General features: G+C 30.5%; 1 protein-coding gene and 1 long non-coding RNA gene across 8 annotated transcripts; one reads left to right on the top strand and one right to left on the bottom strand.

Annotated features, from left to right (window-relative positions):
- Positions 1–4,747: 4,747 nt before the first annotated feature.
- On the bottom strand, positions 4,748–5,405 carry LOC104756326 (uncharacterized). The gene is made up of 3 exons (XR_015586108.1): positions 5,280–5,405; positions 5,084–5,210; positions 4,748–4,998 (listed from the first exon to the last, which is right to left on the bottom strand). It is a non-coding gene; the product is annotated as an uncharacterized LOC104756326 (long non-coding RNA).
- A 548-nt stretch (positions 5,406–5,953) lies between these two features.
- On the top strand, positions 5,954–9,829 carry LOC104756145 (uclacyanin 1). 7 transcript variants are annotated; one of them, XM_087494192.1, is made up of 9 exons: positions 5,954–6,335; positions 6,585–6,660; positions 7,092–7,202; positions 7,292–7,713; positions 8,020–8,265; positions 8,347–8,416; positions 8,598–8,728; positions 8,884–9,035; positions 9,125–9,829. In XM_087494192.1, the coding sequence occupies exons 5-9, from the start codon at positions 8,170–8,172 to the stop codon at positions 9,594–9,596; spliced, it is 921 nt and encodes a 306-aa protein (XP_087350318.1). In that variant the 5' UTR covers positions 5,954–6,335; positions 6,585–6,660; positions 7,092–7,202; positions 7,292–7,713; positions 8,020–8,169; the 3' UTR covers positions 9,597–9,829. The 7 variants fall into 7 exon arrangements, 6 of the variants coding, with proteins under 6 accessions (XP_087350318.1, XP_087350317.1, XP_010476975.2 ...); XM_087494191.1 differs by having other exon boundaries at positions 8,008–8,265; XM_010478673.3 differs by having other exon boundaries at positions 8,005–8,265.
- Positions 9,830–14,643: the final 4,814 nt, after the last annotated feature.

Here is a 14,643-nt window from a genome sequence, read left to right as displayed (position 1 = left end):
ATCAAATAGTGTCCAAAATTACACTAGTCCCACCTTGGGACCGGAGAAATTTATTAATTTATAGAGATTATTAATTTATCGAGTATTAATTTATAGAGGTTCTACTGTAGAGCTAATAGACTTTACAAAACAAAATAGACTTTATAAATAGATAATTATATTTGATCTTTAAATATTATTATATTGATCTTTATAAATTATTAAAAATAATATATGAATATGTGAGATATCCAGAATACATAATAGAGACTTAGAGATGAATCTTTTCAACTTTATGACCTTATTGTGTAGTTAATATTGACCGACTCTTGTACTCTAGTATAACTTTTCCAGACAGTTGCAAAAAATAGAGTTTTCTAGACATTTTTAACATTATGTCGCCTAAATATCATTATGCTCTATAGTTTTCACCACTAATTTAATAAAGTAAAAAAAAAAATAGTGTTCAAATTTCATATAGTTTTTGAAATCGAGCTGTTGTAACTTGTGGCACAAAGAAAGTATGTAAACTTGATTGAAATGGGAACCGCAACACAATCATCAAGGATATGTTCTGACCAATAGAGTATCCGTCTTAATAAAAATTCAATCGTGTCAGAGGTCCACAAGGGTGTGAACACATCACCAGGAGAATACCAACCATCCTTGCTATGCCATGGCACAAAGTCATGAAAATCACCGGAACATTGGAGTCATAGTTGGTATTGAGGTTCTGCCGGAAAGCACTATGTGAGTTATGCAAAGGCATCCAGGCATCCAGATTTAGAAGAAAAAAAAGAAAACGAAAAACTGACGAACCTCAATCTCGTTAGGAACTTGTTAAGACACTACAAAAAAATGATTGATTTACATCATTTATTTTATTTATTTGTATCAATTTTAAATGATGCAAAAATAATTTACATCACTTTAATAAATGATTTACATTTTGTTGATGCAAATAATTTGTATTAATTGAGATAAATATTTGCTTCAATTAATAAAATTGATGCTCATTTACATCAATTACAAAAAATGATGTAAGTCTTACATCATTTTTACTAAATTGATATAAAATATTTGAATCATTTGTCAAAACTAATGTAAAATATTTATATCATTTAAAAAATTGATGTTAAATTAAACATTATAATAAATAATATGAATTTTTTTTCCTGAGTAATATTTAATTATTTATAACTTCCAATCGTTTTTTTAGTATATTCGTAACTAGAATCTTTAAAATAAATTAACCTGACAAAAACAAACTTAAATAATTATGTGATTCTAAGGCTTAATATATGGAACCAGTTAAATTAGAAATAGGTAAACTAATTTGGTATTTATAAAAGATATTGTCTCATCAAAGCTTAAGAAGTCTCTGATGTGGGATACTAGAACTTCTACTTCACAAACGAAAAAAGTATATTATTAAATATACACAATTATCAGCAATATATAAAAATAAGTAACTACACTTTAGTTTATTAATTCTCTCTTTGATTACAAATTGGCTTATTCCAAATAAAATAAATCATACGGTCAATAATCAATTCATCATACAACTTACTTGATGATGATGAATAAGAATCCTTAATAATCCAACGAAAATGAAGATACAACTTTTTTTTTGGGCAAAAGAAAATAAAGATACATCTAGGTTTGTTTTGTTTAGCTGATGATCTGCTATAATTTTTGATTGATCAACTTTTCAATTTTTATCTTCTAATAACATTTATTCTTTTTGAAATATATATGTAATTTTTAAATGATATTAATATATTTATTTAACATCAGTATTAAATGATGTAAATTTTGTATCGTTTTAAAAAATGATTTTATACCAAATATGAATAAATACATCAATTATCTAAATGATGTAAATTTTTATTTTAAATTGGTTTTTCAAAAGTGATACAATATAATAGAAACTGAATCAATTTTAACTAATTAATGTCAAATTAGATAATTATAATATCATTTAAATTAATTGATGCTAAGTTGTATATATTTACTTTACTTATCAATAAGTAATTGCATCACTTAGTCTTGTGATACACGTTAATGATACAACCGACTCTTTTTTTTTTTGTAGTGAGAACAGTGACTCCTTCTAGACTTCCACAGCCACACTGCATGGAAACAAGAAAAATCAAAACCTATGGTTTGAAAATGACACTCACATATCCTGAAAGTGAGTTGTTTGAGAGCTTACGTAACGTATCCAGTTGTATTCGAGTACCTTGATACTGATCTTAAGAAATTCATCAAATCGCAAAGCCCTAAGGGCATGTTTATCGGAGGTTCATAGCTAAGGTTTTTAGAGTTTTGTGACAAAAAAATAAATCAAAAGAAAACAAAAAACAGAAGAAGCTCTCTTATATAATAGACTCAAATCGTTTATAAGAGACGCTACGTGTCTTTATTTTGTTGGCGGACAGAATAATACAAGACGGAATTTTTTTTTTTGAGACAATTAATTTCTTTCTCTCTTTCCTCTTTCTCTCGCGATCAGATTGAGGCTTCGATCTAAATTTGTGAATTGTGATCTAAAGTTTCGATTTTTATATAGGATTCGTATGCTACTCAACCTGAGATTCAGCTAATGAGATTTGCTGATTACTTTGGGAGAGCACTCTCTGGTGTTTCATCTGTGCAGTTTCCATGGGTGAAAATGTTTAAGGAGTCTCCTTTGTCTAAGCTGATCGATGTGAGTGTTATATAATTGACAATGTTTGAGGTTTGTAGAATCCAAGTATAGGTTTAGGTTTTAATGAATCTGAGATTTGGTTTTCTTGGTGTGTTAATAGGTTCCGTCCAGTTGAGGCTCTTGGACACTTTGTGTTGTGGGCGTTTGATTGTATTCTCACAGATTTGGCAGCTCAACAAGGTGGTTTGAGGGTGCACAAGATGCTTCTTCCAAATCTCAGGTTTGTTTGCATTCCTTTTTTCGATATGAAGTGCTCACGGCATTTGTTTACATTGCACTGGCTTTAATTATTCTGGATTACAAGATTTCATTGAGGATGCCATGTTTTTTACTGTGTATATAGGTTGGCTTGAAGATGCTGCGTATTTTGCTGCTATTGACAATACTTTAAATGCATACAGGTGATCCAAATGCTATTTCAAAAGTTCATGGAAGAGAAGACATAAACTACTTAGATGGCTTGACCAACAACGCAAACCTGCAGTTTTCGAACTTGATGTAAGCTTGTGTGATCAGAGAAGTGAAACTATGTTCTGTTAAAACTGTTCTTCTCTGCTACTAAACCCGTTGTGTGATTTGTCTAATGACAGGTATGATGCTACACCTTCAGATTACATTTCCATGATAATCACAGATTATGGCATGGTAAGATTAATCATCGCCTCTAAAAACATAGCATTAGAGTCCTCAAGTCGCATCCTTAAACAGAACTCATGCAACACAGTTTCTCAGTTCATTCAGAAGCTCAAACCATCGAACACTGACCATGTTTTCTTTTTTCAGGTACCTCCCACAAGTGTTCCTGTCATCGTGAGAGAATATCAGAAAGAATACTTGCTTGTCTAAGCAACAAAGCTCATTTTTGCGAAAGCTCTTCTTCTCCAACCCTTTCCTCTAGCTCAGGCTCTTCTCGTCACAACCCCGCATAGAATAACTACCGGCACTGCTTCCCTCATCCGCTTCTTTTCCTGAGTATCAGATTCATTTTTTTTGGCCTTGACATGTTTTTCGAAACTTTTTTGACTCTGTGAAGAGTGCGATTCCATCATCCGCCTCTTCGGGAAAATTTTATTGGTATCGGTGATGTTTTTCTTTTGTCTGTGATGTATGAGTGAGGCTTCTTATTCTCCATCTTCTCATGGAGGTTGATACAAATCTTTCTCAGATTCTATGCCAATTGTTTTTTTGTTTCTCAGATTCTATGCCAATTGTTTTTTTGTTTCTTAGATTCTATGCCAATCTTTCTCAGAGGCTTTCATGTGTTATCATGAAGACTCAATTACATCACAATTATATGCACCGGCGTAAAATCACTTCAAAAAAGACTCAATTACATCACAATTTGTCTCTAAAAGTAACAATGTTTTGATAGGTCGAAATGTTAAAAGAGATCTTTTTGAGGTTTCACTCTATTGCAGTGTAAGATGAACAAATTTCTTCAAGTTCTTTGTACCTTGAAATGACTTGTATGCTAACATTGCTGTATATTTGGGCAAAATTTGGAGCAAATCAGTATTAAAATAAATCAGTATGAATTGTACTTCTATTGTAATATGTATTAATGTTTTTATTATGTTTTGTATGTTTGAAAATTTTAAAAAATGGAATATTTTCTAATTTTATAAAATTTTAAATGCTTACACATTTATACCACTTCTATTCTATTTAAAATTTTAAAAAACAATATTTTCAAAAATAAAAGACCCAAAATAAGAACTTACCAATAAATGAGAAAATTTTACGGAAAACGTCCTAGTTCCACATGAAAATTATCACATCTTACTAGATAAAACCAGAACTTTCACCTCGTCTTAAATATCTCTGCACAAATGTCTCTCATCCTATATCTCTCCAAATCCAAAATTTTATTTCTAAATCTCCTTGAATCCATAATTCTCATCAATTTCTCCATAAATACAGGTTTAATTGGTTAATTATTGGTTTATTGGTTGTCTAACCAACTAACAAAAGTTGTAAACCGATTTCAACCTGATTTCGACCCGTTTATATAATTAAATCACCAATTCTTTTTTATTTTTTAAATCTCTTTTCCCCATCTCAACGAACACTATATCATATTTTCATTAACGTTTAACCAGATCATCCACATCAAATAACCCAGAGAGAAGAAGAAATAGAAAAATCCATTTAAACAAATATGACCAGATCTCAAAAATGTCAAAGCTCAATACAAACAAAGATAAAGCAACTGTGAACTTCTAAAAACCCAAAAAAAAAAAATCAGCTTCTGCTTTTGAATGCTAATGAAGGCTGCTCGGATGAATGGTCCGTCCAACCCAGAAAATCCACTGCATCCAAGAAAAATCAAATAAACAATTCAACCAAATTGACATAAAAGATCAATCATAATTGTTGTATATAATGGAGATTCACGTGGTCCTTTTTTATAGACGATTGCAGCTCCAAAACTCTTAGTTGGGTTTATTCAAGTTCTGGTGATTGGAATCATGGTTCACTGAACCAAGAACACATCAAATCCGATCAGAAATGAAGATAAAATCTGCAAAAAAAATTCTCAAATTACAAATTTTTTTCAACTCCAAAATCAATTAAGAACACAAATGATTACTGGAATGTGGAAGTCACGAGGGCTTCTCTTGGCGCCAGTGGTGGATAAGCGAGAGTTTGGTAGGAAATTGGCTGGGTTTATGCACCCACCTGAAACATATTGCCCCAATGCAAGAGACGGTGTTCATGATTTTAGAAAATGATGATTTTAGAAAATGATGATTTTAGGGTTCTTAGGTTTGAGAATTTCTGATCGGGTTATAAAAATTCTTAGACCGGGTCGGGTTTATAAGGTCAATCGGGTTTTAAACTATGTTTTATATCTGGTTTGACTGGTTTTCTAGCGGTTTAATTTGTAAATCGATTAAACCAAAAAATATGGAGAAGTAAATGAGAACTTTAGATTTGGAGATATATAGGTTGAGAGATCTTGTTTTGTGGATACTTACGACGATGTCAAAGTTCCGGCTCCATCTAATACGATAAGATAGTTTTGATGGGGAAATAGGACGTTATCCCAAAATTTTATCTAAGAGATCATGGGTTCTTATATTCCAAACAGTACACAATTAATTCATAAAAAAATTTAAGAACTCCCCTTACTCCAACCCACCGATAAACATGCTCTAAGGCCATCATTAACGGGGGATCAGTTGGGGTGTTCCAAGCCCGTTTAAAACATAAAAATAATGAATAGTGGACTTAGATCGATTTTTTGGGTCTACATGTAGATCAGTTTGAAGCCCAGTTCTCATGAACGTGTCACCACGTGATACGCTGCGTTTTTTTGCGGAAGACCCAAAATTATTTCATTTCTGTATCTCTTCCAAATCGAGACTAGGGTTTGCGACGAAAGAGAGAAAACGGCGACAGCTTCCTTTCCTTCATCCTCGCCGTAGAAACACCAAAATCTTCCGTCTAAACCACCCAAATCGAGAGCTATTGCATGGTGAAATCGATCTTTGCTAAGGTTTTCCGGGGAACCGATCTTTGCTAACTTCTCATCTTATGTCGACTGATATCTCCGGCGATTTGATGGTTTAGTCGAAATCTTCTAGCCGACCCATTGTCTAGTCGTCTCCTTTGTCTGGCATAGATCATCTCCGGCGATATAGAGGTAGTCCCGTCGTTTCCCCTTTCAATCATTGTTTGTCGGATGTTTCATCGATTTAGGGCAAAATTGAATTAGGTTTGGGTTTCGTAACATGGTATAGGGTTTAGATTATCTGTCAATTAACGGTTTTAATTAATCAATCATGGATTTTAGTGAGCTCTTTCTTATGACAAAATTCCGAGTGTTATATGTTGTTTATGAAATCGACCTTACACTGATTAACTTTATTTGTTTTGTTGTTTTGTTTCTGAGGCTTTTAGGCAAGATCAAGCAGAGCAAATTAAGTCAAGGACTATCAACAAACCTGCATTTGGTCGAAACTAAAAAGGTAAGTCACAAGGTTGGTGCATTGATTAGAGTTGTGTTTCGGATGTTAAGTGTAGTTGTGTTGTGGTTTGTTAAGTGTTTAGGGTTGGTGCATTGATTAGAGTTGCTTTGTAGTTTGTCTATGTTGTGGGTTGTGTGTTGTGCTTTTTTCAGTGTTGTGGTTTGAGTGGTGTTTGATGGTCTCGGATGGTTGTGTATTAGTGTTGTGTTTGTTAAGTGGTGTGGTTTGAGTGGTTTTTAAAATGGTCTCAGATGTTTCTGTAGTAGTGTTGTGGTCATGTTCTTGTTCGATTTTTGAACATGATCTTGTTTCATGGTCATGTTCGCATATGGTAATGTTTGCATATGGTCATGTTTTAGTATGATTGATGGTCATGTTTTAGTATGGTCTTGTTTGATGGTCATGTTCACATATCAAAACTTGACAAGCAGTACAAAAAGATCAGAGAAGAAGAAAAGCAGTACAGAGAAGAATGTGAGCAGAACATGTACTCCAACAATACTTCTCTGGGAGCTTAAAGGATGCTGCAAAAAGCCTTGGTGGTGAGAAACGAGTGTTCATATTGCTTGTTTCCCTTACAAAATATTCAATTGCTGACTTTGATGCTTTTTCTTTTTCTTTCTTTCTGCAGTCTGTCCGACTACACTAAAACGGATATGTAGACAGCACGGAATCATGAGATGGCCATCTCGCAAGATTAACAAAGTGAATAGATCGCTAAGGAAAATATAGACAGTGCTGGACTCTGTCCAAGGTGTAGAAGGAGGACTGACGTTTGACTCGGTAACAGGGGAATTTGTAGCAGTTGGCCCTTTTATACAAGAATTTGATACTCAAAAGAGTACTTCTTCTCAACATGAAGATGTATTATTTGTAAGAAGCCAAAGTGATATGGATCAAGGTAATTATCTTGAGACAGAGCAGATGTTTCGTGAAGCCGGTGAGCAGTTTGGACAAAGGTGACAGTGATCTGAGGTGGCTGCTCATCTGTTCTACGTTTCACCAAAACATCTGAGCGGGGCAATCATTAACTTCTTATCTAAAGTTTTGTAGGTAAGTATTAATAATTTTTTGTCCAAGGATCATTGAATTTGGTTTGTATCTTTGTTCACATTCAAGTTTTGGTCTATAGTTAATAATAAATTACATCTTTGTAAAATGTTTAAGAATATTATATTATTATATATTTATTCTAAGAACACTAAAATTAGTTCCCCCATTTTTTTAACCTATGATCTTAACAACTGATCTTACATTATTTTTACTATATATTTAATCTAAGAACACAAAAAAGTGTTACCCCATTAATGATGCCCTAAGCCCCTTGATCCTTGTTTGATCCAGAAGCTACTGTTTCAGCTCTGTAAGGGAGTCGCACACTGTCACAGAAACTTCAGCGTGATCTGAAACCAGCGAATCTTCTTCTTGTGGTAGATAAGCAACTTCTTAAAATCGCCGATCTAGGTATTGGACGCGCTTTCACTGTCCCTGTCAAGACATACACGCACGATGTCGTCACGCTCTGGTATAGACCTCCTGAAATTCTTCTTGGCACCACCCAGTATACTACTGCTGTTGACATCTGGGCTGTTGGCTGCATCTTCGGTTAGTCTCAGTTATGTTTTTGTTTCCTTTTCAATTCGTCCGTCTCTGCACTGTCTTTATTTATCTCTTGTTGTTGCACAGCTGAGATTGTCACCGGGGATGTTCTTTTCTGTGCCTACAGCGAGATTTCGCAGTTGCATTAAAAGTTCAGGTATCTTACCTTTCCACTGCTTAATTTCCTCGATCACTTGCTATGCTCTACCTACATTGGATCATTTAATGATACAACATTGTTTTGAACTCTCCTTTGTATTTGCTGAATTCATGCGATTATCTGAACCAGCCTTTGTATAGAAACAATAGTAATGGTTTTGGTTCATGGAGTGTGCTAGGAACACCAACCGAGCAGCAATGGCTGGGTGTTACCTCTCTGATTAACTGGAAATCCTTTCCAGATTGGCATCCCAAAGACCTAGCAAGTGCTATTCCATCTCTTTCGCCTCAAGGAGTTGATCTTCTCACGGTAAGTAACCCGCCTGATTCTCTTGAATATTTTGCAAAACATCTCCAAAGAAAAGATAGATTCTCTTGCTTCTGCTTCCTCTTTTTTTCCTAATTTGTTCCATCTCATTTTCTCTTTCATCTTATTGAACTTATGTGTTCCACCAACAAATGCAGAAACTGCTGAAGTTGAATCCAGCCGAAAGAATTTCAGCAAAAGCAGTTGTTGAAGTCACAAAACCCGAGTTCGATAGCTGTCAATCGGTTAAACCGCTTATAACGTTCGCTAATGGAAACTCCATTGTTCCCCTCACCACCCCTGAAAAAAGGTTAATACTCTACAAACATACAAATCATGACAATATGATTATTTTATAGCAATATGTTTTATATATTAAATCTGGATCACTTTGTCTAGGTACTTCATTTGCGGAATGCCAGGACATTGTAGCCAAGGTATGAAACTCGAGGTAAACGTTGTTCCAACCGCAACCGCAGCACCAACCGCACCGCTTCCAAACACTGTCCCATCTCTAAACGCGCCTTCACCTTCTTCTGTTCTACCTATTCAACCTCTGTTACCTCTTAACCCTGTCCCTGTTCTCTCTCCATCTTCTTCTACTCCACTTCCTTCCTCATCTCTGCCTCTCATTCCGGCACTATCTCCAGCGGCTGCAGCGGGGACATCTCTGCCCTTGTTACCAGGCTCACCAGGTAGCTCTAGCAGCAGCACAACCACCAAAACCGTCGGGACATTTCCTTCCAGTACTAGTGGCCCAACGGCTGATCTTGCCGGAGCAGGCACCTCTCCGGTTGACTCCTCCTCCGCTGCGAAAACGCTTGTTTTGGGATTTGGATTCATGGTCGCTATGATGCTTCATTTGTTCTAAGTGTTTCTTTAAAGTGGAGAGAGAGATTTGTTTGCGGAGGGAAATGTCGTTTGTGTTTACTTTCTTATGTCCTTTCTTGTATATGAGACCGTGTTGTTGTTTTTTTTGGTGCTTTTTGTGTATTTTAGTATTGGCCTTATATGTATATTATCAGTTTATCCTCAAATATTACATTGTTACAATGTATACCTATAAATTGTATTTATCGTTATAATATAAATTTTTATTTTAAGTAAGTACACAAAATTTTGAAAGAATAATAAAGTTAAAAAGAAAAAGTTTCAATACATGATGTGTATTAGTATAGTTTTACATGTTTTATTTTAAAGATTTGAATGCATGAAGTAATATAAGAAACCTGAAAAAAAAATAAGTTTGTAGGTATGAATTTTTGGTTAATTGATGAAAATTTACAAAAGTATTACTTATGAAATTATGACATATAGAAAAATATTTGTAGGATCTTTTTGGATTTCTAAAAAAATTATCGATGTTAACTGATTATTTTATTGTTAAATTTAAAATACTAAAAAATATACATATTATCTCATATGATGCTCATATTATTTTTTTTATTAAAATTTTAACTCTAATCCATGAAGAAGTGAATTATGGTTTTACGATAAAACAGATAAATGTGATTACTAAATTGAGTGTCTAACGATAAAATTTATTTTAGATTAAAAATTTTCAAATATTAATATGTATCATTTTTAAAAAATTCATTTAAGAATATTAGATTATTAGTAATATTTTTTCTGTTTGATTTTATAACTTCAACACATGTATTTTTGTAATGCATATGTTACGTAAAACATAAGATAGTTTGAAATAAATTATAATTTATAGGAAAGAATTTTCAGTTATTTGATGAGAATGTCTCTATATCTTTATATATGATTTTATTTTTAAAATTTAAATCATTTAAAATTGATTATGACATGAGGTAAAATTAGTACTTATGAGATAACAACATAACAAATATATCTTAAATAATGTTGATTTAGTTATTTTTGCGTATTATATTTTGTTAATGTTTATTTGTATTTTCAATTCTTACTAAGATAGAGTTTTGATATGATGTATTAATTGTGTTTGATATAAAATATTTAGTTCTATGCATTATGATGAAATGTATAATGAAATTTAAAATATGGTTTATTATGATGGTATAGATATTTAAATGGTACTCTTTGTCCTATAAGAGATTTTGGGTAAAAACACAAAGATTAATAAACAATAAATACAGTAAAACCACAATAAATTAATAAGGTCGGGACCATGAAATTTTATTAATTTCTAGAGGTTTTAATGTATCAATAAATTAATATTTTATTAATTTATGAAGAGATTTTCTCATTTTCATAATTTTTTAAAAAATATTACAAAATAAGATACTTTTGTTATCATTCACATTTTTAAAGAATTTTCTTAATATATAATTTTGGATATCGTAATAGGATGAATGTCGATTGTTTACTAAATTATTTAGGTAAAAATGATAAATGTTAGAAGTTTAGAGTTTAGAAGAAATTGCTACTACTATCATTCATGGTAATGATGAAATCGAATAAGATATTACGGTACCTTTAGAACCAATTATTAAAGAAGCAATTATCGCATCTAGGACTCTCCATAATTTTTGGATTTGAGAAGACAACAATGAAATAGATTAGAGATGAACTCCAACAAGAATGCAAATTCAAGAATAAACCAATAACAATAGAGTCATATATCAGTAGAAGTTTTAGATACATATATATATATATATATATAGTTTATTTGATTATTAATTTATGATATCGATGGGACCATATTTTTACATAAGATTTCCAAAAAAAATATTATCTTATTATTTTATCGAAATGTGTCATTTTTTACACTGGTCCAACTCGGGACCAGAAGAATTTATTAGTTTATAGCGAGTATTAATTTAAAGAGTATTAATTTATAGAGGTTCTACTGTATTATGTCATAAAACTTCAACTAATAGGAAAATATACTGCATAGTTCAAATAGACATAAATTTTTATATTAATAAAAATTATAATAGAAATTTGAGAAAATATTATAAATAGAGTAAAAAAACCTTAAAACTATTATATAATGGAACTGAGAAAGTATTAAAATGAAATATGAGAAATTCGTATTCAATATTAAAATGTTATAAGATAAAATCTAAAAACATGTATATTATTATTTAATTATTCTCAATAAATTTTTTAAATTTTTACCCGCGTAATAACGCGAGCCTTATCTAGTGTTTTATAAAGGTTAAAAATTGATTTAAAAAGTTTTTCTTAATGTCATTGTAAACATAAGATTGTAGTATAGTAAAATTGAATCAAATAAAAATTGTCAAAAAATTTAGTAACTATGTATAAAACCTTCCTCATTTCAAAGTTTAAAGCAATATAGATATATAAATATATATATATATATATATGTGTGTGACTATAAGTTTAGCTAACCAAAATAATTAAGAAAATATTAAAACTTAACCAGAAATATTTTCTCTTGAAATATAAATAAACTAGATTATGACATGCGGTATGCCGCAGACAGAACTTTATTTTAATCTTTTGTTAATGTATTATTTTAATTCGAATTTTGCTAATGTGCTATTTTGTTAATTCTACTGATTTAGTATGCAACCCGCGATATACAGCATAACAATTTTTGTTTAATAAAATCTTAACTAAAACAGTCTAATTCGATATATTTTATATTGGTATTGCTAAAATAATAAAATGAAAATTTAACCCATACAGAAGTATCATATTTTTTAGTATTATCAATTCAACCTTGTCGTGTCATATAACTCGTCTATAATATAACATGTTTGTATTGTTTTGAAAATTGAATGATTAAATATTCATAATTTTAAACTTTTTATTAAGTTTAGATATATCAATTATAACATTTTAAACTTCTTAAGAGTTTAAAATTTACTTTATACGGTTAAATTAAACAATTCAACTAAAAATCCAAATTAAAATCGCAATATACCATGAAACTATATTTGTTTAACACAATATCAATTAAGTTTGACATACACTGGTGTTGTTAAAAATATTAAATAAAAATTTAGCCCATATTGAAGTATCGTATTAATGATTTTTTTTTTTATTATTCAAAATCGTCCCGTTAGATATATAACCCGTCATGCAATAACTCATTTGTGTTTTTTTAATTTTTAATATTTTTTAGTATTTATAATTTTAAACCTTTTATTCAGTTTAGATATCTCAGTTATATATTTTGAACTTCTTAAAATTTAAAATTTACTATATACAATAAATTTACTATATGTATGTTGAAGACACAATTTTTATTTTAGTTGAGTAATATATGTCCGTATGTAAAAATTCAAATCACAATATGTGCAGAAAAATATACATTTTTATTAATTTCATGTATCATATGATGATTCACAATAATTAAAAATTAAATTCAAACAATGATTTATATTAATTTAAATCTGGAATAAATCTTCTAATGTATATTAATTTTTAAACATTATATATATGGATATTTAAAATAGCTTAATTGTGTTTAGTTATAAGAATAGTAAAAAAAGTTAACTAAACTTGTTTGAATATAGATATAACATTTAATGGTATTAAATGCTCAGACTTTCCCAAACAGATTTAAATGGCAAAAACTGCTGCAAAAATACTAGTATAGATTAGTGGAAGGAATGAATGTAGAATTATTGAGTTACATTTGAGTTAATGTAGAGTTAAATGGAGTTACATGCATTTAAAGGTGAATTAATTATAAATAAATATTTTAATTTGTTTTGACTTAAAAGAAAAGGAATACCAAGTGGCCCAATCAAAATTTAAACTTACACATGATTTGGTTGTTTTGTTTATATAAATTCAACACTCACACATAATCTTTCAAATTGAAAATATTACTTTTGAAGTGACAAACTAAATTAGTTTTCTTATAAAATTATATGAACTTCAATCCAAAGATTTTTTTGAAACTCCAAGGATAACTTCTATCTTTTTGTTTTTTGTTTTGTTTTTCACTCATCAAATTAATTTATAGTGCTAGATTTCATACTAATGTTTCATCTTTAGATGATTTAGTTAAATGGTATTATATTACATTTTTTATTCATTTTGTGATCATTTTTTCATTTCGCTTAAATCACAAAGACTCAAAATCTTTTAACTAAATTCTTTTTGTTTTCAAAAACTTCAAATCTTAAAAAAAAAAAAATATTATATTAATCTTTACATATTTATCTACTGAATCACAAAACAAAATAGACTTTATAAATAGAGCTAATAGACTTTACAAAACAAAATAGACTTTATAAATGGATAATTATATTTGATCTTTCAAATTTATTATATTGATCTTTATAAATTATTTAAAATGATACATGAATATGTAAGATAGCCAGAGTACATAATAAAAAATTAGAGATGAATCTTTTCAACTTCATGACTTTATTGTGTAATCTATATTGACCGACTCATGTACTCTGGAATAGTTTATTTCTGACAGTTGCGAAAAATAGAGTTTTCTAAACATTTTCAACCTTATGTCTCCTAAATATCATTATGCTCTATAGTTTTCACCACTAATTTAATAAAGTAAAAAAAAAAAGTAATGTTCAAATTTCATATAGTTTTTGAAATCGTGCTGTTGTAACTTGTAGCACAAAGAAAATATGTAAACTTGATTGAAATTGATGAAAACTATGTAAAGTGATGAGTAAATCAAAGTTACTGAAACTAAGACAAATGTTAATAGTTTTAGGCTTTTCTAATTAAAGACTACAAATTAAAGAGGGATGAATGTGATGTTACAACCAGACGTGAAAAGTAAGTCATACATGTTTCCAAGACCTGTGATATCACTTCCTCTAGAGTGTAAGTTTCTTCATCTACTATGAGTGAATCTATATCAAAATGTGTTACTTTTTCGTATTTGTTGGTCAGAGACAGCGCATGCACCAGCACCAACAACTCTAAGGTTTTCCCCTAGGGGTTGATAAAGTGCAAAGAACATGTCAATGATCTGGATC

Source organism: Camelina sativa, chromosome 17 (assembly GCF_030686135.1).
Source record: "Camelina sativa cultivar CO46 ecotype springtype chromosome 17, ASM3068613v1".
NCBI classification, from domain to species: domain Eukaryota; kingdom Viridiplantae; phylum Streptophyta; class Magnoliopsida; order Brassicales; family Brassicaceae; genus Camelina; species Camelina sativa.
This window is presented reverse-complemented; position numbering and strand designations above follow the sequence as displayed.

Excerpts from the sequence above, each read along its gene's own strand:
- LOC104756145 (XM_087494192.1), top strand. The coding sequence starts at position 8,170 with ATGTCGTCACGCTCTGGTATAGACCTCCTGAAATTCTTCTTGGCACCA. Across the intron at positions 8,266-8,346 it reads GGCTGTTGGCTGCATCTTCG|CTGAGATTGTCACCGGGGAT; the intron begins GTTAGTCTCAGT and ends GTTGTTGCACAG. Across the intron at positions 8,417-8,597 it reads CAGTTGCATTAAAAGTTCAG|GAACACCAACCGAGCAGCAA; the intron begins GTATCTTACCTT and ends GGAGTGTGCTAG.